The sequence below is a fragment of the Castor canadensis genome, chromosome 11 (genome assembly GCF_047511655.1).
Source record: "Castor canadensis chromosome 11, mCasCan1.hap1v2, whole genome shotgun sequence".
NCBI lineage: Eukaryota > Metazoa > Chordata > Mammalia > Rodentia > Castoridae > Castor > Castor canadensis.
The window spans coordinates 14452499-14480455 of NC_133396.1; the positions used below are offsets into that span (position 1 = coordinate 14452499).

General features: G+C 42.1%; 1 protein-coding gene across 2 annotated transcripts; it reads left to right on the forward strand.

The window, feature by feature from the left end:
- Window positions 1-370: 370 nt before the first annotated feature.
- Dcaf7 (DDB1 and CUL4 associated factor 7) lies at window positions 371-27957 on the forward strand. 2 transcript variants are annotated; one of them, XR_002213928.2, is made up of 8 exons: window positions 371-761; window positions 6871-7029; window positions 7659-7770; window positions 8111-8229; window positions 11458-11667; window positions 20101-20218; window positions 23129-23364; window positions 27885-27957. XR_002213928.2 is itself a non-coding variant. In XM_020188393.2 (7 exons), exons 1-7 carry the CDS (start codon window positions 624-626, stop codon window positions 23299-23301), a joined length of 1029 nt encoding a protein of 342 aa, XP_020043982.1. In that variant the 5' UTR covers window positions 371-623; the 3' UTR covers window positions 23302-27957. The 2 variants fall into 2 exon arrangements, 1 of the variants encoding a protein (XP_020043982.1); XM_020188393.2 differs by having other exon boundaries at window positions 23129-27957.

Genomic DNA, 27957 nt, shown 5'->3' on the forward strand with positions numbered 1-27957 from the left:
TCTACTCGACAGCGTGAAGAGGCTTCTCAGATCACGCAAGAGGCTTGACTCTTAGAAACTTGGCCTAGAACTTGGAGGCCCGCTGTGGGGCATGCTCACCTGTACGCCACCCACGCCCCCATTCACCCCCGCTGCGCCGTTATCTATCTCACTGACATTTTACCTAGCCAATGACCTTTGGACTTCGAAAGTGCCTGCCTCCCGAAGTTAGGCGGGACGAGGGGGGTTGGAATGACAAACGTTTAGGCCAATAGCGAGGAGATCGCGAACGTTGCGGCCACAATAACCAGTCAGAAGAAGGAACAGTTTCAAAAGGACGTATCAAGCAGCCAACGGCCGTCATCGCTGCGGGGGTCTCGTAGCTTCCGTTCTGAGGGGGCGGGGCGGCATTCCAAACGGAAGGTGGTTGTTGTCGGTGCCCAAGCTGGTCTGAAATTGGGGGTCGGGCCCCTCGGTCGTTGTTTGTTGCCGAGGCCCCGCCTGCGGGCCAGGCAGTTCCTGCCCGACCCCGACCCCGCCTTCCTTCGGACCCCTTGGTCCCAGGCTTGGCTTCCCGCCTGACTCGCGCCCGGCCCGCCGTAGCCCGCTGCCGCTCCGGCCGGCTCTGCGGCCCAGCCGCCACCATGTCCCTGCACGGCAAACGGAAGGAGATTTACAAGTATGAAGCGCCCTGGACCGTCTACGCCATGAACTGGAGCGTGCGGCCCGATAAACGCTTTCGCCTGGCGCTGGGCAGCTTCGTGGAGGAATACAACAACAAGGTGGGCCGGGCAGGGACTCAGAACCGAGCCGGCGGGGAGGGGGCCCCGGGAGCGCCCTCTCCGGGCCTGAGCCCAGACCCCAGAACCCGCGATTTGTCTGTGTCAAACCCTGGGCTGAGAGTTTCGCACTCGTTGCTTCGTTTAATCCTGACAGCATTATTGGGAGGTGGGGAAACTGAGACGCGGTGTTGTGAGGCACAACACTGTGCCCGACGCTGGCAGGTATTTCGTAGTGGTAACGGGTCTCAAAGCAGAGTTTACACCTCAAAGCTGTACGGTCTGTCCCTCCCATTTTCCCCGCCCCCCAATAGTGCCGCATTGCTTCAGTTGAGCATGGAGGGCGGAGGTGGTGAAAATGTTGGCACTTCCATTGGTGGGATTGGTGGTCGTGCGCTCCTGGCCACTAGAGATTTCCGTTAGACCACTTACTGCACGGGCTTCCCCTGCCCAATCCTCCTCCCCTTCCTCCCCTCAGGTGGATCCTGATGTCCATCCTCTCTAAAGCAGTCTCTTCTTGGAAGGCTTGGCCTGTGGCATGATCCCGCCATTATTTCTGGATGACAGATGACATTGAGCCTAATCTTTTCTTGGCTCCTTTCAGGCTGATTTGTAATCTTTAGTAAGTCTTGCTGGACATCCATCAATTTGAGAATCCTTCATCGAAGCAGTGGCAGAGGGGGAGCTTTTAAGTGTGCAGGATAATGTTATTTCGAAAGTTGTTGGGAAGAGGTTCCCCCCCGCCATAATTTTTTCCTTTTGCCCTAATAGAGGAAAAGTTGTGAATGATAGTGGTCAGCAGCTGAAAGCTTTGGCTTAGTGGTGTTTCAAGCGAGTGTTTTGCTTGCTGCCAAAACATCAGAATAAAATTCGACAGTAACAAGCCTGGGGGCGTGGGGGGGGGGTGCCAGGTGATGGAGAGTTTGGTCCACTGAGAAGCTGTGAGATGTTGCACAAGTCAAGTTTTATTTCTGACCCACAGTGTGCTATAAGGAAAGGGGTTCTCTTTTACATGTGAAGGCCCTGCAAAAACATTTGAACATTTTAAATTTGTTTATAGTTTTTTCAGGAGCACACCTGTTTCTCTGGAGTAGGTCCTAACTTCTTTGGAGTCAGTCCTGTTGAGAATTACATGAAAGAGATGCACTCTTACTGTCTTGACATTACACATACACAGTTCACAAACAAATCCCAGAGTGTATGCACTGATTCACCCTTCCCCAAGCAAGACCTAGCTTTTTTACCCTCTCTATGATACTTATTTCTTCTACATCAGAACTGAGAATGGAATTCAAGGTCCTGATGTGGACACTGTCTTAGTAAAATTAAGACCACAAGAATTATCAATTAAGGATACATGTGAAAAATAAAGTAAAATATGTCTTTGAAAGAGCTGAAGTCTTTTCACATAAGTTGATATTAAGTTCTTCCATAGTCATTGGGTTGGCAATAGTAGTCCCATTTCTAAGCGAGGACAAACAGTCACAGTTAGGCTGCTTGTGGAATCAATGGAGTAATCAGTGTCAAACCACATTTAACAGAAAGTCTTTCCCAAAGCTTGCCCTTTCACTTAGCAGCTGTATGGAGTTCCTTCTTTATGCCAGGCACACAGGTAGTATGGCTTAGTAGGGAAGTGCAAATCAGTAATCCCAGTATTACCAGAATAAGCAGTTAACTATGTCTGAACTCACTCACTTGATATAAACAATGTTTTCTTGCCTCCACTTACCTGTAAGCCAGTGTTACCTTCTGTGTGTTCATGCCATGGTGGACACCTTCAGAAAGCTGATGGCTATAGACTCCTCATAATTACATTTTCAAATGCATAAAATACATAGTATTCCAAAAGAAACCAATTATACTGAACTACAGATATCAAAAACATTTTTTTAAAAGTGGTAATGTAATAATATTTAGTTTTAATGCATTAAATCTACATATTACCAGCCAGTGTAATAACCATACTTTTTAAGTAGTGCTGGGGGTAAACAGCATTTCAAAATGTTTAACAGTGTTTTCATATGTGATATGAAAAAAATCAGATTCTCTGTAACAAAATTATAATCATACTGTATGTAGCTGCCTCCATTTGCAATTAAGGAAGCTGTATTTCACTTGGAGGTTAGTGAAAATATGAATGTAATTTGCCATTTCTAAGAAAATTAGTTGTGCATGCCTGTAGTCCCAGCAGTTGGGAAGCTCAGTCAGGAGGATCACAAGTTTGAGGCCATCCTGGGCTTCAAACAAAAACCAAACCAATCAATGAATGAATGAAAAAATCCTGCTTCACAGCCTTTCCTCTTTGGGGACTTTGTTTCACATGTTGGGGAAAGTGTTGTGGAACAGTGCTTGCAGAAGGGCACTGGAGATAGGAGATCGAAGAAGTTTAAGCAGGAGGACAGGAAAGATTATGGAGAGAAAGACCAAAATGTCAACAATAAAATGATGAAGTCAGATTTAATTATTCCTTATGCTACCACAATATGTAAAGAAGGGCAACAGATAATCACGCTAGGGAAGAGACCGAGAAACAGTATCTGTGACTTGAGTTATCCGACTCAGAAGAGCAACAGTTACTCAAAAATTATATATATATGTATTTTTTTTTTTTTTGCAAGTACTGGGGTTTGAACTCAGGGCCTCACAATTACTAGGCAGGCACTGTACCACTAGCCCTCAAAAATCTTATTTTCATGGGTAAAATCCTTTGAGACAGTGAGAAGAGGGTGCACAGGCTGGCAGCAAGGGTAAGAAGAGAGCTAAACTGTACAAGAAGACACATGGACATGCCACCTCTTCTAGACAATGAGGCTGATGGCAGAGAGATTGAACTATAAGCAGCATTGGTACCACCTCACTTCTTGAGTAAGGAGATGCAAAGACTTCACATGTTTTGCTAACTTAGACCATGGCTCCAGCCTCTCTCCCATAGGAACCTCCTCTAAATCATCTAGGAAGAACCTGTCTCATTCAGAATGACCCAGCACTAGCTAGCTATAAAAAGGTACTATAAGAGAAGAGGAGAGAAATGGAAACAAACAGCCAAGTAGAGTACCCACCTTAGAAAAGTGTATTTACCATAGTTGAAAAATGGCTACTCTTCTGCCACTGTGAATCCAGAGAACTTAGGAAAATGCAGAACTCCAGGCAGAGATATAGGAGAACAGTGCCTTTACCTTGTCTGCACTATGGCAAGAGAAAACAGAACCAGCAGAGCTCAGGAAAGTAGTGGAAAAGAAAACTAAAATTATCATAGAATTAAAAGCCAAGTTAAAACAGAATAAAGACAAATACAAACTGTTGAAAACACAGAAAAGGGTAAGGAAGGAGGACAAACTGAAAAAAATTAAATAGAAGTTAACAATGAGAGAGAATATAATAGATAAAGAAAAGTAGACCTTACTTAAGCATAATTGGTGTCCCTGAGAAGAGAACCAAAAAAAAAAAAAAAAAGAAAAGAAACTAAAATAGTCAAATCTATAATTAAAGAATTTAGAAGTAAAGATTTGATGTAATGAGTTCAAACTGTATCTCAAGAAAAGTTGGCACAAAACAATTGGCATTGAAGCATTTCCTAGAACAAATTCTGTACCTTAAGGATGAAGAAAGAATCCTTTAGACATTCAGGCAAAATGATCAAATCCTCTTTAAGAGGGTAAAATAGACTAGCTACATTTGATGGCAGAAGGCAGTGAAGTAATGTTTACAAATCTACAACCTGTGTAGATTGTGTCATAAGTACTTGGACGAGTACTTAAATATCTGCAAGGTTTATATGGAAAAAATAATGTTGAAGAACCCAAGACAAGGATTGACAGTTGGAGGCCAGCATGTACAATATAGCAAGACTCTGCCTTAAAAACAAATAAAAGTATACCCAAAAAAATGAGTATTTTGTCTTAATAAGTATGTAGAACTTCATGTCCAACAGAAAATGCAGTTTTTAAAAAGATAACCCAATTTAAAATAAAGGGAAGTCAATTAACTGGAAAAAAAATACTACATATTAAAGCATATGGGAAGATGAAGTCAGTTATAGTCACTCACAGTCACATAAAGGGTAAAAGAAGGGCCAGAACTGAAGTACTGTCTTGTCTCCAGTCTTAAGAATAAATGCATACGGATGTCAATTAGTAAAAACTTCAGGGGAAAATGAAAGGACATATTGAAAAACAGGAACACTTGTCCTATTAGACTAGAATAAACAAACAGGAATTGGTGTAATTATAGCCAGATAGATTGGTGAAACTGGAATAGCCCAAAACAGATCTGAGAATGTATAGGCATGTAATAGGTCATAAGATAGAACTAAGTCACTGGGGAAAATTACATTGGCATAATTGATGTCCCTCTGGCTGAAAAATTTAGAATCCTTTAATTTCCATTGCATATGAAAATCAATTCCAGATCATATTCTGAATATAAAAAAGTCTGCAAATAATATTAGAAGAAAATTGACTGAAAAATAATAAAGTAAAAAAGGTCTGGGGGTGTGGCTCAAATGATAGGTTGCCTATCTAACAAGCTTGAGGCCCTGACTTCAAACTGAAAACAAACAAAAAACCTCTAGTGTTCAGATTAAGTCATCATACAGATTTTTAAGACAAGATCTATAAATATACATAGGAAAATCTTTACAAATCTACAAAAAAGCTACAAACAACAAATGTAGCAAAGCAGCCAAGATTAATGTATAAAAATAAACATTCTATATAATAGCAGTGAATAATCAAATGAAATTTAAAGCACAGTGCTAGGTAGTGCTGAAGAAAAACCTTAAAACTCCAAAAATAATTCCATTTATAATAGCATAAAAATTACTTAGGAACAAAGTTAATGAAAGAATTGCAAGATCTGTACTCGGAAACTTTAAAGCATTGCTGAAAGAAATTAAAAGCAGAAGTAATGGGAAAATATGCTTATGGGTTGGGAGGATTAATATTGTAAATAAAGATGGCAGTTCTTCTCACACTGACCTGAAGATTGAACACAATTCCAGTCCAAAGCTCATCAGGCTTTATGTAGAATTTGATAGTTGTAAAATTTGCATGGAAAAGCAAAAGTATATAATAGCAAAACAGTTTTGAAAGGAACAAAGTTGGAGAATTCATGCTACCTACTTTCAGGACTTACTAGGAAGTTACTATAGGACAGTGAGGTATTAGTAAGCAGACAGGCATATACATGAATATGAACAGGATAGAGAGTGCAGAAGGAGGTACATAAGCACAAGGTCAATTGATTTTCAATGAAAGGGACAAGGTGATACAAAGGAGAAAGTAGTCTTCAACAGGTGATCTAGGACAACCAGACATTCATATATAAGAAAAACCTTGACTCATACCTTGTATTATATAAAGAATTAACTTGAAATGGATCATAGACCTGAAAGTGAAGCCTTGAGCTAGAAAACTCTTTTAGGAAAAAATATTTGTGACCTGTTTTTACCCAGGGGGCCTGAGGTACACATGGTATCCTAGAACAGGCCAAATGAGAACTAGGCTAAATATGGAATGTGGTTAATTCCTCATATAATGTTGAGCTTTCTATTGTGTATTTTGTCTTTTTTTTTTTGGTGCTGCTGGGGTTTGAACTCAGGGCCTCATTCTTGCTAAGCAGGCACTCTACCACTTGAGCCACTCCACCAACCCCTTTCTGTGTGTGTATACCTTTGTCTCTCCAGTTAAAAATCTAAGGCCTGGAGTTCAGGAGGCAGATGTTGGGGTTATATGGTTTGGGGTTAAGAGTGTAGGACTTAGAATCAAAAAACCTGTATTCAGACCATGTCTCTACCTCTTCTTAGCATTTCACTGTTAAATGTAACTGAACTGAGTCTGAGTTTCCTACTTGGCAGTGGGATGGTTGGTTTTAATGCCCTCTCACCATAGTAGGTTTTTTTGTTTGTTTTCTTTTGTGGTACTGGGGTTTGAAATCAGGGCTTTCCACTTGCTAAGCAGGACTCTAACACTTGAGCCATGCCTCTAGCCCCTGTAGTAGTTTTTGACTCTGCAGTTAAGTGTAGTACAGTGTCAACACTTCTGACACTGACTAGGGGTCTGATGCTGCTCCAGAAAAACAAATGCTTATGTGGCTCAACTTTGGTGTGTTGCAGGTTCAGCTTGTTGGTCTAGATGAGGAGAGTTCAGAGTTTATTTGCCGAAACACCTTTGACCATCCATACCCCACCACAAAGCTCATGTGGATCCCTGACACAAAGGGAGTCTATCCAGACCTACTGGCGACGAGTGGCGACTATCTCCGTGTGTGGAGGGTAAGCAGATGCTCGATTAGCAGTCAAATGGGTTTTCTCAGGGTCAGCTTTTAGCAGCATGGAGTCATACGGTGCAGACAGTTAGCAAGGGAGGAACAAGCAATGCATTTTTGGACTGACCTTGTTTGGCTCAGCATATTTTCTAGTAAATCTAGCCAAAATGCCATAAAGTCTTGCTGCTAATTGTAGCCAGCCCTGGAAACCTGAAACTCAGTTAACCTGATGTGACAAGAACAGCCTTGAGTAAGTTAAAATACCAGGTCATTGATTCTAATACATTATATAAGTGGATCTTGCATACCTCAGCCCCCTTCTCAGCTGAGCTTAACAGACAGAGCATTCCCAGTAGCCTGGGGGTGTAGAACTCAATAGACAAGGTACACAGATTCTGAGGAGGGCAAGTGAGAAGACCTGCCCACTAGAAAGATGCAGGGATGAAAACTTAGAAAGCAAAACTGGGCAGAGGACAGAGTTTTGAACAAATTCTGCTAGGGAGTTCCTCTGGATTTTATTAGTCTTTATGAGTTTTTCCTGATGTCTTAGATTTACTAAGATATTGTCTACACAAGGCCTTTAAGACTTTTTGTGAAGATAAGACTGGCTAATTTTTTAAATTATTGTTTCTTCAGGTTGGTGAAACAGAGACCAGGCTGGAATGTTTGCTAAATAATAACAAGAACTCAGATTTCTGTGCCCCCCTGACCTCCTTTGACTGGAATGAGGTGGACCCTTATCTTTTAGGTAAGGAAGTTAGGGAGTGTGTATTCCAGTTTGAAGAAGCAAAGATACGTGGGCCTGTGGTACATATATCATCCTAGGATGGGGAAGTGGGAAATAGAGTGACCATTAATTCCTCATATAGTATCGAAGGGGGTGTGTGTGCGCGCGCGCACGCCTTGTCTCGTCTCTCCAGTTAAAATCTAAGGTCCTGAGGTACTCAGAAAGCTCAGAAAGGTGCTTCCTGTGCCCAGGAAGTGTGTGGCCTGTTGTCCCCTGGGCAAAGTAGAAGAGCAAGCACAGGAGGGAAGTTTGCTTGGGAGCTTTGCTCCTAGTAGCCACTGACTTGTCCTGGTGTTTATAGGTACCTCAAGCATTGACACGACTTGTACCATCTGGGGACTGGAGACTGGGCAGGTTTTGGGGCGAGTGAATCTTGTGTCTGGCCATGTGAAGACCCAGCTCATTGCCCATGACAAAGAGGTAAAGATGCTTTTCCTTTTCTTTCACAGATGTTTTCTGCGTCTGCAGGTTAGAGTTGTGTTGCTCTCTCACTGTTTTGGAGGTTATGTAGAAAGGCACATGCTGATGTACTTCTTGCATAAACTAAAATTATAATGTGTCAAAGCAGCAAGAAATAACACTGCTGTAAACTAATGCATTTTGACTGAGATGAATGACTTATTCTGCAGTCTGTCATTTTTCTTTTCATGCCAGAGGTTGCTACTTTTTAATAATAAAGTATCTTATAGACACACTAGGAGCTTAGAGTAACACCTTAAAACATAATGGCTTCTTGGAAGAGTGGAGAAAGGAAGAGGGGAAATTTCCTGACAAACCTAATTATCACTCCTCTAAAAATTTTTTATGACATTCTAGAATGTTTAATCTTTATACTTTTTTTTTGTTCCTTGCAGTGATGAGGATTGTGAATCCAGGCTGTTGTGCATGCTAGGGAAAGGCTCTACCACTTGAACTATGCCCCCAGCCATTTTGTTTTTATTTTGTTTTTGAGATACTGTCTCACTACTACCTTTGCCTGGGCTGGTCCTGAACTCTTGATCCTCCCACCTCAGCCTCCCAGGTAACTAGAATTGCAGGCATGCCCCACCACACACAGGCAGTCTTTATACTTTTAATGCTACTTAGAGATGTAATAATCAAAGATTGCTTTGATGGTGATATTTCTTCTATGTTTGTGGGAAAAGCTGAAAACACTGCCAATAATATGTTTTAGTCAAAACATTCCTTTGGTGATTTGGGGAAATGGCCGTAAGTGTTTCTTCCCAGAGCCATTTCAGGCTCCTTTTCTCATTTATTGGAGCTTGTGTTTCCTTTTCTGTTCTCCCTTACCTGTACAGCTAGGGGTGTTAGTATTTGTGTAGGTAAAAAGGATGCATTGGCTTTAGGCCAGAAACTTGAGATGGTCAACAGAATAGCAAGGTAGGTTATCATTCTTAACTAGGGGTTATTCTTGACTTTCTGTACTTCTGGGGGTAAGATCTGTTACAGACTGCTGGATTTGACTCTTGCTAAACCAAGGGTCAAATGAAAGTTTATCCTACAAAAAGAACCAGTAAGGAACTTTTGGAAACCCACTTGGCATCAAGTTTAACAGGTTGCTACATTTCAGTTATAGGACAGTCTAATCTGTGAATCTCTGCTGGACCTAAACCAGAGATGGAGATTACTAAGTGTTTAAACTTAGGTGGTTTAAGCCGGGGTTGCTTACACAGGTGGTGGTGAAGCTGAAAAGCCACATGTTAGCAATGAGGTAATTGAGAGATAGGAGCAGAAGGGGCCAAGGGAGGTGGCAGGGTTTACCTTGCAGAGATGCTCTGGGAACAAAGAGAAGAGAAATACTTAGGTACTCCCTGCTTCATTGCATCCAGTTTCCCACTAGGGCCTCCAGCATCAAGTTTTTCACCAAGGCCTCCTGTGACTGAAGCGAGCAAACCCAGAACCCTTCCAAACTTAGCCTGTAGGAATCAGTTTTCTTACAATACAGAGATGAGCCATTGGAGAGGGTTGGTGGGGGGGGCAGGGAATGGATCATAGCAAATAGGCTCTGGACCAGCATTCTGTCCTTGAAAGAATGAGCCTGAGGATGGTGGTTCTGAGAGAAACAGGAACTCTTCTTAGTGCTTTGGATTTCTCTCAGTCTGCTTCTTTCTGTCTAAGGAAAGACTTGTTTGGGAGACTTTCATGGCTGCCTTTTGCAGATCAGAGTAGAGGAGGTTTTGGTACATTTGGGGTTTGCAGCCTTCCCCTAATTTCTGATGAACTGCACAGGTGGAACATGGATGAAGGAGCAGTCACTTTAAGCCGAGAACTGTGTTCACTGAGCCACACTACCCCTGGGCATCTGTAACGTCTCTGTTCCTGAAGGCTTCCCAGAACTGGGACCACGCACATACTGCTAAGCATGCGTCTGAGCAGCTGGAGAGCACTAGAAAAAGCCTTGATCTGTCAGGCATCTCAGATCTGGGTGCACCTTATTGATGACTGACCCAATTCTTTTTTTTTTTCAGACAGAGTCTCACTATGTAGCCCAGGCTAACCTCAAATTTGCAGTGTATGGTACCAAGTCCTCCTGCTTCAGCTTTCTGAGTGCTGGGATACAGGCACCCAATTCCCTTTAGTTTCTGCCCATATAAAAAGAAGCATAATCTCTTCAGAGGTAGCCAAGAATTTAGAAGGTTGAGTAGAAGTAGATGCTCATTTGGCAGTAGGCAAGAACCCCAAGAGGGCAGGAACTACATTGTCTAGTGAAAAATTCCATTCATATTTTCCCAAAAGCTGTCATTATTCTCCTTGATTGCAGAAGGTAGGTTTTGTTTGGCATTTATTTTTTCACTTCCATGTTCTCTCCACTTGTCTGTCTCTGGCTTTGTCTATCTGTCTTGGTCCCTCTCTTTCTCAGAAGCTCCCCATTGCTCTCTGCCTGTGTTTCCTGATAGACGTTAGTGAAACTGTGTAGTTTTAGCAAATTATAAATGCATGAAACAGTGATTTCAAAACCTAAATTGATTCACTTATAAATAGAAACCAACTAAGAGAAGAAGCAGAACAGTCCTAGAACAAGAGTATTTCTAAATCTGTTTGTGAATATAGGAACACTGGAAGCTCCCATAATTCAAAATTGAATCATGTTACTTCTTTCTTGCAAATGAGTCTTAGGTCCAGGTTTGATAGCTGGACCAGCTTGGCTACTATTAGTGGCGACAGGAGGATTCCACCCCTTAAATTAATGATCTCAACCATAATGGGGTCATGGACCTGCCTCTATTTGCATACAAATGAAAGTCACCAAAGCCCAGGAAATAAATGTCTCAGTGTTGGAGTGTGGCAAAAGACAGCCATGTGCTCTGGCTTCCACTGAGCCTGTGTGTTTGGAATTCTTGCTCAGGATTATCTGTGCTCTGGTAATCAGCAGGGTATGTGCCTTTTGTTTTATCATAGAGGTTGGAGGAAGAAAACTTGGAAAGCTAGACATAAGAAGAAGCTAGCCAATGTCTATAACAAAACGATCTTCACTCTTTGGGAAGTCATGGACGCTACAGCTCTGGAGTTCTAGTGTTCAGGCACCATTTGGGCTTCACTTACCTGCTTCTGGTCCCATGAACTGGGTTCAGATGAACTGGAGACAGCAGATTTTCCTGCAGTAGGTGATAGGTCTGAATCTGACTAAAGCTTCTTACTTACCAACAGGTCTATGATATTGCATTTAGCCGAGCTGGGGGTGGCAGAGACATGTTTGCCTCTGTGGGTGCTGATGGCTCGGTGCGAATGTTTGACCTCCGCCATCTGGAACACAGCACCATCATTTATGAAGACCCACAGCATCACCCGCTGCTTCGTCTCTGCTGGAACAAGCAGGACCCTAACTACCTGGCCACCATGGCCATGGATGGAATGGAGGTGAGCACTCCATATAGGCTGATACAGGCCTTGTCACCTAACTCCCACACTTCTTAGCGTATCTGGAAGAGTATCTCTCCACTAGTGGCAATTTTGTGCCTAGGGGATCTTTGGAAATTTCTGGAGACATTTTTGGTTGCCACAATTCAGGGGAGGTAGATAAGTATTCCTGGCACCTAGTGGGTAGTGACCAGGGGAGCTGTAAACATCCTACAATGTGCCTGACAGTCCCCAACAAAGTGTTACCCTACCCAAAATTTCAGTAGGGCCAAGGTTCAGAAAGCCTTACCTAGAACAAGAACTATGTATTAAGAACTTCTAATAAATTGTTGGAGCCAAACCAGCATTATTCTGAAGAGTAAACCAGGGACTAGAGATGGTGACTCAGCTCTGGTTTCAATTGCCAGCACCACAGGAAAAAAAAAAAATGTAAATCATGTGTGCTGAGTTGAAAAACAGAGTTTTCCCCTGTATGTTCTGGACAGATTTATATAGCTTTAGCAAATATATGTAGAAATGGCAACTCTCTCTGCAGTCTTCTCTTTTGTTTTTGTTTTTACATTTACTCACATGTATACATTGTTTGGGCCACATTCCACCCCCCAGTAGTCTTTTCTTAGTAAAAGGCATGAATTGTGAGTAGAGAGGATGCACTGGTTAAGTATGGTTTGTTGAATCTAGTGCCTCAGACTTTTTTTTGGGGGGGGGGGCGCTGTATTGGGGTTTTAACTCAAGGCCTCAGGGCCTTGACACTTGCTAGGCAGGCACTCTACCACTTGAACCATGCCCCTAGTCCTTTTTTTGCTTTAGTTATTTTTCAGGTAGGGTCTCCCATTTTTGCCCAGGGTTGGCCTCAGACTGCAGTCCTACCACCTGTGGTTTCTGACCTAGCTGAGATCTCATGTGCTTTCTGCTATACCCTGCTTAATGATTTAGATATGGTCATGTTAACTTTTTGCCCCATCTAGCCTTAAACCTCAATCCTCCCAATCTCTTCCTTCTGGATAGCTGGGATTATAGGTATGAATGACTATGCCCAGGCCTTAGGCTTCTATTCCAAATTCTGCAGTCCTGAGGCTCTGTCCAGCTGAGATGCACATAGTTCTTATCTAACTTCTTTTTTTTTTTCATTTCTCCCCACTGCCCCCACCCCATCCCTTACCACCCACTCCGCCCCCTCCCTCTCCCCCCCCCAATACCCAGCAGAAACTATTTTGCCCTTATTTCTAATTTTGTTGTAGAGAGAGTATAAGCAATAATAGGAAGGAACAAGGGTTTTTGCTGGTTGAGATAAGGATAGCTATACAGGGCATTGACTCACATTGATTTCCTGTGCGTGGGTGTTATCTTCTAGGTTAATTCTTTTTGATCTAACCTTTTCTGTAGTACCTGTTCCCCTTTTCCTATTGGCCTCAGTTGCTTTAAGGTATCTGCTTTAGTTTCTCTGCGTTGAGGGCAACAAATGCTAGCTAGTTTTTTAGGTGTCTTACCTATCCTCACCCCTCCTTTGTGTGCTCTCACTTTTATCATGTGCTCAAAGTCCAATCCCCTTGTTGTGTTTGCCCTTGATCTAATGTCCACATATGAGGGAGAACATACGATTTTTGGTTTTTTGAGCCAGGCTAACCTCACTCAGAATGATGTTCTCCAATTCCATCCATTTACCAGCAAATGATAACATTTCGTTCTTCTTCATGGCTGCATAAAATTCCATTGTGTATAGATACCACATTTTCTTAATCCATTCGTCAGTGCTGGGGCATCTTGGCTGTTTCCATAACTTGGCTATTGTGAATAGTGCCGCAATAAACATGGATGTGCAGGTGCCTCTGGAGTAACAGTCTTTTGGGTATATCCCCAAGAGTGGTATTGCTGGATCAAATGGTAGATCGATGTCCAGCTTTTTAAGTAGCCTCCAGATTTTTTTCCAGAGTGGTTGTACTAGTCTACATTCCCACCAACAGTGTAAGAGGGTTCCTTTTTCCCCCGCATCCTCGCCAACACCTGTTGTTGGTGGCGTTGCTGATGATGGCTATTCTAACAGGGGTGAGGTGGAATCTTAGCGTGGTTTTAATTTGCATTTCCTTTATTGCTAGAGATGGTGAGCATTTTTTCATGTGTTTTCTGGCCATTTGAATTTCTTCTTTTGAGAAAATTCTATTTAGTTCACATGCCCATTTCTTTATTGGTTCATTAGTTTTGAGAGAATTTAGTTTTTTAAGTTCCCTGTATATTCTGGTTATCAGTCCTTTGTCTGATGTGTAGTTGGCAAATATTTTCTCCCACTCTGTGGGTGTTCTCTTCAGTTTAGAGACCATTTCTTTTGATGAACAGAAGCTTTTTAGTTTTATGAGGTCCCGTTTATCTATGCTATCTCTTAGTTGCTGTGCTGCTGGGGTTTCATTGAGAAAGTTCTTACCTATACCTACTAACTCCAGAGTAGTTCCTACTCTTTCCTGTATCAACTTAAGAGTTTGGGGTCTGATATTAAGATCCTTGATCCATTTTGAGTTAATCTTGGTATAGGGTGATATACATGGATCTAGTTTCAGTTTTTTGCAGACTGCTAACCAGTTTTCCCAGCAGTTTTTGTTGAAGAGGCTGCTATTTCTCCATCGTATATTTTTAGCTCCTTTGTCAAAGATAAGTTGCTTATAGTTGTGTGGCTTCATATCTGGATCTTCTATTCTGTTCCACTGGTCTTCATGTCTGTTTTTGTGCCAGTACCATGCTGTTTTTATTGTTATTGCTTTGTAATATAGTTTGAAGTCAGGTATTGTGATACCTCCTGCATTGTTCTTTTGACTGAGTATTGCCTTGGCTATTCGTGGCCTCTTGTGTTTCCATATAAATTTAACAGTAGATTTTTCAATCTCTTCAATGAATGTCATTGGAATTTTGATGGGAATTGCATTAAACATGTAGATTACTTTGGGGAGTATTGACATTTTTACTATGTTGATTCTACCAATCCATGAGCATGGGAGATCTCTCCACTTTCTATAGTCTTCCTCAATCTCTTTCTTCAGAAGTGTATAGTTTTCCTTGTAGAGGTCTTTCACATCTTTTGTTAGGTTTACACCTAGGTATTTGATTTTTTTTGAGGCTATTGTAAATGGAATTGTTTTCATATATTCTTTTTCAGTTTGTTCATTGTTAGTGTATAGAAATGCTAATGATTTTTCTATGTTGATTTTATATCCTGCTACCTTGCTATAGCTATTGATGATGTCTAGAAGCTTCTGAGTAGTTTTTTGGGTCTTTAAGGTATAGGATCATGTCGTCTGCAAATAGGGATATTTTGACAGTTTCTTTACCTATTTGTATTCCTTTTATTCCTTCTTCTTGCCTAATTGCTCTGGCTAGGAATTCCAGTACTATGTTGAATAGGAGTGGAGATAGTGGGCATCCTTGTCTGGTTCCTGATTTTAGAGGGAATGGTTTTAATTTTTCTCCGTTAAGTATAATGCTGGCTGTAGGTTTGTCATATATAGCTTTTATAATGTTGAGGAACTTTCCTTCTATTCCTAGTTTTCTTAGAGCTTTTATCATGAAATGATGTTGGATCTTATCAAAGGCTTTTTCTGCATCTATTGAGATGATCAAGTGGTTTTTGTCTTTGCTTCTGTTAATGTGGTTTATTACGTTTATTGATTTTCGTATGTTGAACCACCCCTGCGTCCCTGGGATGAAGCCTACTTGGTCATGGTGAATAATCTTTTTGATGTGTTGCTGAATTCGGTTTGCCATTATTTTGTTGAGGATTTTTGCATCAATGTTCATTAAGGAGATTGGCCTATAGTTCTCCTTTTTGGAGGTGTCTTTGCCTGGTTTTGGGATAAGTGTAATACTGGCTTCATAAAATGTGTTTGGCAGTTTTCCTTCCCTTTCTATTTCATGGAACAGTTTAAGGAGGGTTGGTATCAGTTCTTCTTTAAAGGTCTGATAGAATTCAGCAGAGAATCCATCAGGTCCTGGACTTTTCTTTTTGGGGAGACTCTTGATTGCTGCTTCAATTTCATTTTGTGTTATAGGTCTATTCAGGTGATTAATTTCCTCTTGGTTCAGTTTTGGATGATCATATGTATCTAGAAATCTGTCCATTTCTTTAAGATTTTCAAATTTATTTGAATATAGGTTCTCAAAGTAGTCTCTGATGATTTCCTGGACTTCATGGTGTTTGTTGTTATCTCCCCTTTTGCATTCCTAATTCTACTAATTTGGGTTTTTTCTCTCCTCATTTTAGTCAGGTTTGCCAGGGGTCTATCGATCTTGTTTATTTTTTCAAAGAACCAACTTTTTGTTTCATTAATTCTTTGTATGGTTTTTTTGGTTTCTATTTCGTTGATTTCAGCTCTTCTTTTTATTATTTCTCTCCTTCTATTTGTTTTGGGATTTGCTTGTTCTTGTTTTTCTAGGAGTTTGAGATGTATCATTAGGTCATTGATTTGGGATCTTTCAATCTTTTTAATATATGCACTCATGGCTATAAACTTTCCTCTCAAGACTGCCTTAGCTGTGTCCCATAGGTTCCGGTAGGTTGTGTTTTCATTTTCATTGACTTCCAGGAACTTTTTAATTTCCTCTTTTATTGCATCGATGATCCACTCTTCATTAAGTAATGAGTTATTTAGTTTCCAGCTGTTTGCATGTTTTTTGTCTTTACTTTTGTTGTTGAGTTCTACTTTTACTGCATTGTGGTCAGATAGTATGCACGGTATTATTTCTATTTTCTTATATTTGCTGAGGCTTGCTTTGTGCCCTGGGATATGATCTATTTTGGAGAAGGTTCCATGGGCTGCTGAGAAGAATGTATATTGTGTAGAGGTTGGATGAACTGTTCTGTAGACATCTACTAGGTCCACTTGATCTATTGCATATTTTAGATCTTGGATTTCTTTATTGAGTTTTTGTTTGGATGACCTATCTATTGATGATAATGGAGTGTTAAAGTCTCCCACAACCACTGTGTTGGCGTTTAGATATGCTTTTAGGTCTTTCAGGGTATGTTTGATGAAATTGGGTGCGTTGACATTGGGTGCATACAGATTGATGATTATTATTTCCTTTTGGTCTATTTCCCCTTTTATTAGTATGGAATGTCCTTCTTTATCTCGTTTGATCAATGTAGGTTTGAAGTCTACTTTGTCAGAGATAAGTATTGCTACTCCTGCTTGTTTTTGGGGGCCATTGGCTTGGTAAATCTTCTTCCAGCCTTTCATCCTAAGCATATGCTTATTTCTTTCGGTGAGATGAGTCTCCTGTAAGCAACAAATTGTTGGATCTTCTTTTTTAATCCATTTTGTCAAACGGTGTCTTTTGATGGGTGAATTAAGTCCATTAACATTAAGCGTTAGTACTGATAGGTATGTGGTGATTCCTGCCATTTAGTTGTCTTAGTTATTTGAAGGTTTGATTGTGTGTACCTAACTTGATGTTACTCTCTACTGTCTTGCTTTTTCTTATCCTGTGGTTTGGTGCTGCCTGCCTTTTCATGGTTAAGTTGGGTGTCACTTTCTGTGTGCAGGATCCCTTGCAGAATCTTTTGTAATGGTGGCTTTGTGGTCACATATTGTTTTAGTTTCTGCTTATCATGGAAGACTTTTATTGCTCCATCTATTTTGAATGATAGCTTTGCTGGGTAGAGTATCCTGGGGTTGAAGTTATTTTCATTCAGTGCCTGGAATATCTCACCCCACGCTCTTCTTGCTTTTAATGTTTCTGTTGAGAAGTCTGCTGTGATTTTGATGGGTTTACCTTTGTATGTTACTTGTTTTTTCTCTCTTACAGCCTTCAATATTCTTTCCTTAGTTTCTGAACTTGTTGTTTTAATGATGATATGTCGTGGAGTAGTTCTATTTTGATCTGGTCTGTTTGGTGTCCTGGAGGCCTCTTGCATTTGTATGGGAATATCTTTCTCTAGATTTGGGAAATTTTCCGTTATTATTTTGTTGAATATATTACGCATTCCCTTCGCTTGCACCTCTTCTCCTTCTTCGATGCCCATGATTCTCAAGTTTGGTCTTTTGATGGAGTCAGTGAGTTCTTGCATTTTCTTTTCACAGGTCTTGAGTTGTTTAATTAATAATTCTTTGGTTTTTCCTTTAATTACCATTTCATCTTCAAGTCTGAGATTCTGTGTTCTGTTTGTTCTATTCTGCTGGATTGGCCTTCCGTTTTGTTTTGCAGTTCTGTTTCGTTCTTTTTTCTGAGGTTTTCCATATCCTGGCAGTTTTCTTCTTTATTGTTGCCTATTTTTGTCCTGAGTTCATTTATCCATTTATTCATTGTGTTCTCTCTTTCACTTTGGTGTTTATACAGTGCTTCTATGGTTTCCTTTATTTCTTCTTTTGCTTTTTCAAATTCTCTATTTTTATTGTCTTGGAATTTCTTGAGTGTCTCCTGTACATTTTGGTTGACCCTATCCAGTATCATCTCTATAAAATTCTCATTGAGTACTTGTAGTATGTCTTCTTTTAAATTATTCTTGTGGGCTTCATTGGGTCCTTTGGCATAGTTTATCTTCATTTTGTTGGAGTCTGGATCTGAGTTTCTGTTCTCTTCATTCCCCTCTGGTTCCTGTACTAATTTTTTGCTGTGGGGAAACTGGTTTCCCTGTTTTTTCTGTCTTCCCGTCATTGTCCTTGGTGTTGTTACTGTCCCTGTACTGTGTGTAGTTAAGTATTTTCTAGCTTGTAATAATAACAATGGTAATATTTAGAATGGAAGAGTGAGCTGAGATGGAAGCAAGAAGTTAAAGAAAAGGGGAAAACAAATATACAGACAAGAGGGAGAAAGCAGAACAAGGTATCAGACAAGAGAGTTTCAAAGGTATAAACAGGGAGTGTTAGTGTACTAATCGACAGTAAGCTGAACAGACATTAGAGAGACAAAGAGAGGATTGAAAATCAAAGATAAAAAAATAAAAAGTAAATGAAAGTAATATCTATATATAAAAATGAATTAAAATAAAATGGAAAATAGAAAATTAAAAAAATAAACCAAAAGCCTTCCAAGTTTATATGCAATACAGTTTCAGTCTTAATAATTTGGATGTCCGTCTCAATCTCCAGTCCTGGAGTTGGTGCCTCAGATGTTGTTCTGTAGTTGTCTCATCAAAGGGGATGCATAAAGTAGAACAAAACTACACACACACACACAAAAAGCCCTACCAAGTGTCCCCAGTTCAAATGCAATACAGTTTCAGTAAGTTTTTCGGCTTGCAGGTGTAATTCGGTTGTTCTCTCATCAAAGGTAGGGAGAAAAAGAAAAAAAAAGCGTCTGGAGGCAGTTCTGAGGGTGGTATCTGCAACTGTGGCTTGCCTGCCTGCTGCTCTCAGTCTGTAGCTGGCGGCGTTATTTATGCAGATCTCTGGGGTGAGCTAGCGCTCACCTGGTCCCACAGGCTTTGTTTGCTCAGAGTTCTCCTGTGCGGGAGCCTCTGCCACAGGCTTTCCCCTTTCCAAGCACTGGGAAAGGTGACACTGCCCCCGCATTGTCAGACCTGCGTGTTTATTTACAGTTCATGTGGGAGGTGGGTCTTCCCCCCTCTCCTCTGAAGTTTTCCTCCCACTGCCACTTTCAGAGGCTTTCCTGCTCCTGCTTACTGGGCGGTGCTGCTGCTGCTGCCGGCCACCATGTTTGTTTACAGTTCACGTGGGAAGTGGGTCTTCCCTCCTCTCACAAGCGTCCCCGCTCCTGGTTGCTGGGCGTGCGCCCCGCTCCCGCCAGAGGCTCTCGTCCTGCCCGGCTCGTTTATTTACAGTCCCGGGAAGGGTTCCCTTCCCCCAATCTTCAGCGCTCAGGGCCCCCCACCCTCTTTCCAGCGTGTCTTAACTGTTCTTATTGCTTATTATTCGGTTTCTCTTTTTTTCCCGGGTGGAGGTCAGTCTGTCCAGGGGGCTATGCTGCTCTGGCCCAGGCTTGTCTGTGGGGCTACCGCGGTACCGTGAAGCTCACCTGGTCCGCGTCTTCCCAAGCCGTATGGGCGCCGGCCACAGGCGGCCCAGGGGGCCCTCCTCGTTTCTCCGTTTAACTTGAAGTGGAGATTCTCTGCACCGGCTGGAGATGTGGAGGGGCCAAAGTTATGCCTTTTCTCGGTGATTATGCCTGCAAAGTGTGTCTCCAGCGTCTCTCCAAGATTTCACTATAGGAGGGTCGCTTTCTGCTTCCTACCTCTAGCCGCCTTCTTGGAATCTCCCTTATCTAACTTCTTATCTGAAGGCCCAATTGTTACTCATGATACAGGACTATAAAGTACTTGTATTTTTTGTTTCCTTATTTTTTATTTTTGAGGAAATTCTGTCTTTAATATTATTTAAATCCATAAGTGAAAACATCATGTTTCAAATTATTTTTGTGTGTAGTATTTTTTGGTTTTTTTTTTTCTATCATACCCTGCTGTTCTTAGACTTTCCACTTGTATTTCTGCAGGTCGTGATTCTGGACGTCCGAGTTCCCTGCACACCTGTCGCCAGGTTAAACAACCACCGAGCTTGTGTCAATGGCATTGCTTGGGCCCCACATTCATCCTGCCACATCTGTACTGCAGGTAAGCATGGTAGGGAGAGAATAATGGTGGTAGCAAGGAAATCTGCCACTACTGGCTCCTTAGGGATGTAATCCTCACTGTTGTCTAAGAGAGATTTATACCAAGTTACTTAATCAGGAGCCTCCCCACATTTGTGAAATTGAAGCAGTCCACATTTCTAGATGATATTGTACCCTCCATGAATATAAGAGCATTTTTCATATTCCAATGATGATGTATATTAGATGCAGACCTGTGCCTCATGCTGTCCTCCCAGAAATCTAGGTTCACAGAGGGGACTCAGATCCAGGAAGACCTATCCCTCTTGGATATGGCAAAATCTTTGGGACTGCCAAGATTGACATCTCCCAGGGCCTTTCAGGCTTCACTATAATCAATCAGCAGGGAGTTCTGCATGTATTGAAGGGTACATAGCCTTGCCTGGTCAGTAGTGTGTAACTTATAGTTCTTATTTCACCATTTTCCAGACAAAAAGAGTACCTGCTAAAAATATGCAGGTTGTCAGAGTACTTTTATTTTGGAAATACTGTAAGTTTATTATTAGACATGAAAATACGGTTGGGTAATCTTAGTTACTTGGAAGGTTGAAATCGGGCGGATCATGGTTTGAGATCAGTCCAGGCAAAAAGTTATCTCACCTAATAGCTGGGCACAGTGGTGTGTGCCTGTCATCCCAAGCTACACAGGAGGCTGGGATCAGGAGGGTCACAGTTCCAGCAAAAAAATTGTGAAACCCCCATCTCAACAGAAAAAAGCTGAGTGAGGTGGTATGTGCCTGTTATCCTGGCGACAGGTGGGAAGTGTAAATAGGAGGATCATGGTCTGGCTCAGACATAAATGTGAGACCCTATCTGAAAAATACGTAAAGCAGAAAGAGCTGGTGGCATGGCTTAAGTGGTAGAGAGCCTGTCTGGCATGTGCAAGGCCCTGAGTTCAAACTCCAATACTGTTTAAAAAGAAAAAGAATTCAGAGGTATAATAAATAGTAAGGCAAAGCCATCTTTTCTCTTGCTATATCACTTCCCCATCTCCATAGGTGACCTGTAACTACATTTTGGGTGCCTTCCTATTTCTTTTGGTGTACTTGTACACACATACTAACTATATATGAATGTCTTCCCCTTTATTTTACACAAACAATTCTGTTCTAGCCCCATAATCTGCTTTTTATGTTTTTCAGTCTACTAGGCTTCATTCTAACATACTTTTCATCTCCCCACTAATTAGTAGCTTTATGATGAACCTGGTTCATTATGGAGCCAAAGAAGTAATGTGGTTTGGTTGTTTTCTGTCTTAGCATTTATTTGACATGTAGGAAGCATTTTCCATTTTGCCCCTCTCATCCTGTATATACTCACTGAGCAACTAAGAACCCACTGCCACCTTCTGTACCCAGGCTATGGTCTGCTTTCTTCATTATTACCCTCTCTTTTGTCCAGTGGTTCCATTAGGGAAGATGAGAGAAGGAAAAGAGAAAGGTGTCCACCATGGTTCATGGAGAGCACCACTGGTCCAGTATCCCATCTCCTGCTCTAGCCAGCTGCTTGGGTTTGACTCCCTGCTCTTGTGTGGTGTACTGGTCTTCAGACCCTCCCACTGGAGAGCTGTTGCTGAAGCAAGCTTGGTTGAGCATTGAGGAACAGGACCTCAGGACTTTAGAGGTGCTGAGTGTTTAAAACAGTGCCCCAGATCACTTGTCATAGACCACCCTGGGAAGTGAATCTTGCACCTTGTCTGTGGCTATGCACTTGATAGGAGGCCTATGCTGCCCATGGTTAGCCTGTTCTATTAAGGGTTTAGTTTATTCAGATCCCCCACGTATCTAAGACCGGCTTTCATATCTGAATGAGTGGTAGAATCAGAACACCTTGGTTCTGAATATCATCACCTTCTTTTCTCTTTATTTGAATTAAAAGCTTATTATTTTGATTACAAAAGTAATATGAACACGTTACAGATGCCGAACTGGAGAAAAATAAATATAATTCACAACCTTGCCAACCTAACATTACCACTACTCTCATTTTGATACATTGCCTTCTAGTCATTTTTCATGTACTTTTTTTTTTAAAGATGATTACCTTCTTTTTGGTGTTTCTCACAGCCCTTTACTGGGGAGTTTTGGGGAGGGTTATTTTGGGAGGTTGAGGGAGGGCTTTGCTGTGTAAGGCAGGCTGGCCTTGAATTTACAATCCTCCTGCCTCAACCTCCCAACTGCTAGGATTGCAAGAATGCACCAGCTGACAAGGAAAAATTTTTAATAGCGTATGTCCACACAGCTCTTTAGCTCTGTCATCCATACAACAGCTCATTGAAGTATAAGTGTCCATAAAATAGGGGAAACACATCAGATTAAATCATCAGAGAAGGACCTTTTACTACTCAAGTGTTTTTTAGTGGCTGAAAATGACATCATGTTTTGGGACCATTTTTATCCCATTGTCCTTTCCTGATGCTACACCCTGCTAAGAGGTTCCCATCTGGTCCTGGTCTAATGTCTACCCCTGATGCTGCAGTGGTTGGTGTATAAGGACACATCTGGGACATGAAGCAAAGGCCCAAATTTGAATCCTGGTCTTGCCACTCACTACCTGCTTAGCTCTGTGGCTTGGAGCAAGTGCTATACATTTCTGAATCTCAGTTTCCTCATCTATAAAATGGGGCCTTAATTGGGTGTAGCGGTTTATATCTGTAATCCCAGCACTCTTGATTTTAAGGCAGGAGAATCATGAGTTTGAGGCTAGCCTTCCTAACCTCAGGGTGTGTGTGGGGGCCAACTTACAATAAAACCTCCTTCACAGAGTTTTGGTGGTGAGTAAATGCATTGTAAACTGTGGCTTGGTCCCCAAATGCAGGGATTGTTATCCCAATTGCCTGAGTTATAACTCTCCTTGCTGACTTTGTCCCTAGCGGATGACCATCAGGCTCTTATCTGGGACATCCAGCAAATGCCCCGAGCCATTGAGGACCCTATCCTGGCCTACACAGCCGAAGGAGAGATCAACAACGTGCAGTGGGCATCAACTCAGCCCGACTGGATCGCCATCTGCTACAACAACTGCCTGGAGATACTCCGAGTGTAGTGTTGGTGGTGCCTAACCCACCAGGCAGGGGCTTGTGTGTTTCTCACCTCTGCCTCCCCCCAAGTAAGAAGAACATGTTTCCAATGGCCAGTATGTCTGTCATTGCTTTGCACCCACTGTTTCCAGAAGCTGCTCTAGGAGTTCCCGGCCAGCTACCCTTCACTCTTTATGCCGGACTCAATGCTGTGTGGCACCACCTCAGCCAAGGGCTGAGTTTTAAGATTTTTTTCTCTCCTTTCCTCTTCTCCCTTGCTTCTTCAATTAAACATTTCTATATATTTGTTTGTCAGCTGTTGTGTTCATGAGCAGTATAAGCACTGACTCTATTTGTATCCATCTGCCCAGTTGTCTCTGTCTGTTTGCTGCCCAAGGCAGCAGTCATGTGTTGTCCCCATCCATGTCTGTGTTAGCACTTAAATGGGAACAAATACTAACTCGAAGCTATCTTTCCTCCTGGTATCAATGTCTTTAACAAATCTCAACTTTGTATATTTTTTATCTATCAGGCTAATTTTTTTATGAAAAGAATTTTACTCTTCCAATTTCTTTCTTTGATTCATAGTCCTTCCTTTTTGCGCCTTCCTCTCTTCCCTCAGTGCCTGGAGCATGTACTGGGCCCTTGACTCCAAGAGAAGTTTGCTCTTCTGAGTCATTGCTTGAGTGGCACATGCCTGACCAAGAATCCTAAACTGCTCTGGTGCTCATAAACCTTTTCTCAGCTTGGCTCTTAAGGTCTCCAGAACAGATACAGGAAGCCTTCTGTTACACCCTGAAGTTCCTGTGTCCAGCCCCACTGGTACCTGTTGGGCACATGGTAGAGCTGAGATAGGCAGCTGACTGGGGCCCAAGCTGGAGGGGATTCATTTCAGGAAAGCTGAACTTAGAGTTTGTTTCCATTCCCTGGCTTCAGAGTATTTTTCCTTCCAGATGTAGGCTCTAGGCCACTCCACTTCAGGACTTGAGTGTGAGGCAAGAACAATCTCTAAGCTGAACTTTGGTATTTGTTGAGTTTTCTTGTGTTTCTGTTTGTTGAATTTCCTGTTGCTGGTGGGATATTGACTCCTCTTTGGATTAAGTGCTGAGTGAGAGAGTCTTCCTGAGAGGTACAGTCTGTGTGTCTGACCCTGAACAAGATCTGTAGAGTGGGGGAGGCAGGCAGTTCTCATAAGAGATGGACTAATTGGCTGTGATGATCTCAGGCCATTGAGTAAATACAAAAAAATACAGGCCCTGAGGTCATTCAGCTAAGACCACCCACACTGGTAAAACTTGCCCTCTCCCCAGTTTAGTTTCTAAGCAGTATTGGACTTGTAGGCTGCAGTTGGCTGTGTTGACTTACAGGCCACTGGTGCCTGTTTCCGTTACATGAATGGGTTCCACAGAGGGGCTTGTGTGTGATTTTGACTTCAGATGTGTCCACGGAGTGGACAGAGAGTATGCCTGGCTCATCATGCTCTGCCAAGTGCCTGAAGGCTTTTCAGACCCTCTGAGTTGCTTGTTTGAGAGGAGGAGAGTAGCAGTCCTAAAGGCTAATGGTTTAGTCCACTTAGGCTCACACCTGCTCAAAAAATCAAAGTTCACTTCATTTTTCCTCACCCTTAAACTCTTCTGTTAAGTCCTTCCTTTCTGTAGCTGATGCAGTTATATGCCAAAGTCATAGCTTGCTTTACTTCTACTTGTCCCAAAGGAAAGGCTGTTTCCCCTTTGACCTTCTTACTTTGTCATTCTGATTTTGGGACTCTGGCTGGTCATCTGAGGTTGACTTCTGTATTTACCATCCGATTTACACTGCATCATTTGGAGATGGAAAGCACAGTTTGTGGTCATACTCCTATGCTTTTAACTGTATGTGCTACTGGTCATGGGATCTTCCTCTCAAGAGTAGAAAAATCTAACTGATGGCTACTGCCTTGGAGACCTTCGGTTCCTCTAGTGGAAAGGGTCTGCAGTAGAAATCAGAGTGGAGTGGTAGCAGGGGCCGGTCCTCCTGGGGGTGACCTGCCTGCACTGAGTTCCCAGTGGAACCTGGTCTGAATTGCAAGATTTGTCAATTGGAACTCAAAACTAATACTTCAAAAAAAAAAATTAGCAGTGGTTTCTGAAATAGATTTGGATGAGGTGGGTATTTTCTTTGGAAATCAACCACTTCTGATGGTTTTTCCCTTATCTTATGGACGCCCAGCCTTGTCATCCTTCCTTAGGCTCTACAGTGTACTCCTCTGCACCCCACTGTGGACTCAGGTGAGCCTCTCTGACTTCCCTCAGCAAACGTACCCCTGCAGTTGCTGGATTGCTGGCATTTTGAAGTCCCAGCTCTCTCAGATGACTTGTGGCTGAGGTGGGGATTTCTGTAGTCTCAGAGTATAGAAAACCCCTTAGCCATGCTCTAGAAAGCACTGGTCTATTGTAGTTTCAAAAGCAAGTCTTTGTTTAAGTTTGTTCCAGTTCTCAAACTGGAGCCAGTGAGACTGGTTGGAAGAGTGTGGGGGAGTTTCTGATCTGTTCTCCAGTGGCTGATAGGACTTCACCAGGAGGGCCACATGGAGGCACCTTTGGGCTCTGGTGTGGCTTTGATGGCACTTTGACTTGCTCTTGGCAGGCTGAGGTGCAGGCCATTGCCTACACTTTCTGGGTCTGTTTGTAGGAAGGCAAAGTGCTGACTCAGCTAGGTTTCAGGTCTTTACCAGTGAATGTGTCTGAAACATTCATGGCCTCAACAGGTTGGAGCCTTCTCCTTCCAGGGAGGAACTTGCCTACAAGGTTAGGACTTGAAGAGGGAAGTGGGTGAGAATTTTGCATCAGAACCAAAATTGACTCTTAAGAACTAGCTAAGATTCAGGAAGACCAGAGAGGAAAAAAAAAAAAAGTCAGAATCCTACAATGTTGCTTATAGTTATGGCTGAAATTTTAGAAGGAGATTTAGGATGTAGGAGAAAAACCAGTGGTATTTCAGTGTCATCAGCCTGGGTCAGCCTTCCCAGACCATAAATCCGGCATCCTGTGGGACAGGATGACAGCTCAGGGCAGAGGAGGCCCCTATTTGCTCTGGGGCAGTGGACATAGGTGATGTCTGATGGTAAATAAAACTCTGCAAGTGTTGGTTGTGCTCTGACTGTTCTAGACCATGACTCTTCTGCTTCTTTGGAATTTCTTTGGGGTTTTTTGGTGGTACTGGGGTTTGAACTCAGGGCTTCCCACTTGCAAAGTAGGCACTCTATCACTTGAGCCACACCTCCAGCCCCCATGGCTCTTCTTGGTTATAGATGTATACCAAGGTAGCAAACAGTCATACAGAACTTTTCCCTTCCTTTTTCTTCCTCTTACCTTTCATTGTAGAACATTCTCCTTGCTACAGCCTAGGCCCTGAATTCCTAGGCTATAAGGACATGTAGGAGTTGCAAGATTTACCAGACTTAGGAGGGTAGCCCAGAACTGCTCCTCCACTTTCCCCATTTTGAGAATATGGTAGCCCCTTTCACTGCCTGCTTTGGGTTAGGGGATACCATTGAAGTAGGAGCCTCGAAGCACACTTTTCCCTATACTGTATGTAACCCAGGACAAGGAAGGAGGGTACGGTTGGCACTTAGATTGGTTTTTCTGGGAAGAGAGCTGAATTGAACAAAGTTACTATGAACCCTGGACCAGGCTTTCTGAGAATCATCTTCTCTGCCCTGGCTGGACGGCTGCTGAAAGTATCTCATAGAGCCTTGCCCACCTCACCCACCCATACCCTCTCCTCCCACATTGTCATTGCTGCTAAAGGTCAAAGTCAAATGTGTGGCCACATGGGATGGACCAGGTCCTCTGGGCAACTTTCTGGATGTCATTTTTTAAATACAGAAATGTGCAGATGCTTTCCCAAAGAGGCTTGGACTGGTATGTCATGCCAGAAACAAATAAACTAAAGCAAGTTTGAACTCCAGAAGAAAGATGTTGATAGTCTGTGTGACAGCTGAAAATGGACGAGCATCCACCTTTGGGAAAACCCAGTGAAGATGAATTTGTGATATCTTCTATTTAAAAGAAATGTTCTCACCTTGGGTGGATTGTGGTATGCAGTGCATTACGAAAATTGTTGAACTGAAGCTTTGAATCAGTTTACTTGCATATGAATCACTTTGGTTCCTATTTCATGGCCCCTCTGTCAGTGACCCCCCAATGTGAATTTGTAGCATGATTGTATAAACCTCTATATAGAAAATGAAGATCTCTTATTTCCCAAAATAATAAGCTCTAACCAGTTCATTTCTGTGCCCTTTAGCCTATGTGTCTGAACTTACTTTCTTGTTACATATTTAAACTTTCCCTCTATTTTATAGGTTTTGTGGTATCTCCTGGTCAGGTGGAGAGGAAGCTATCCCTTACAGAACTGTACTGTAGCCATTTTTCTTTTATAAATATTTTCACAGGGCTGATTGTACACAAGACTTGTAATAAAATTTTAACACTGTGCTGTGAAAACATGCTGAGGAGTCTCCACTGAAGGCTACTTCAAAGCCACCTAAAAGTGGAGTGTTCTATGACTTTGCTTCTTCTTTCCTAAGTACATGAAACCTAATTTTCACCTTTTCATTCTGTTTCAGCCTCCTGTATAAGAAGTACCGTATTTTCTGCCCACCATACTTTGTAATAAAACTTGAACATGTATAGATTGAA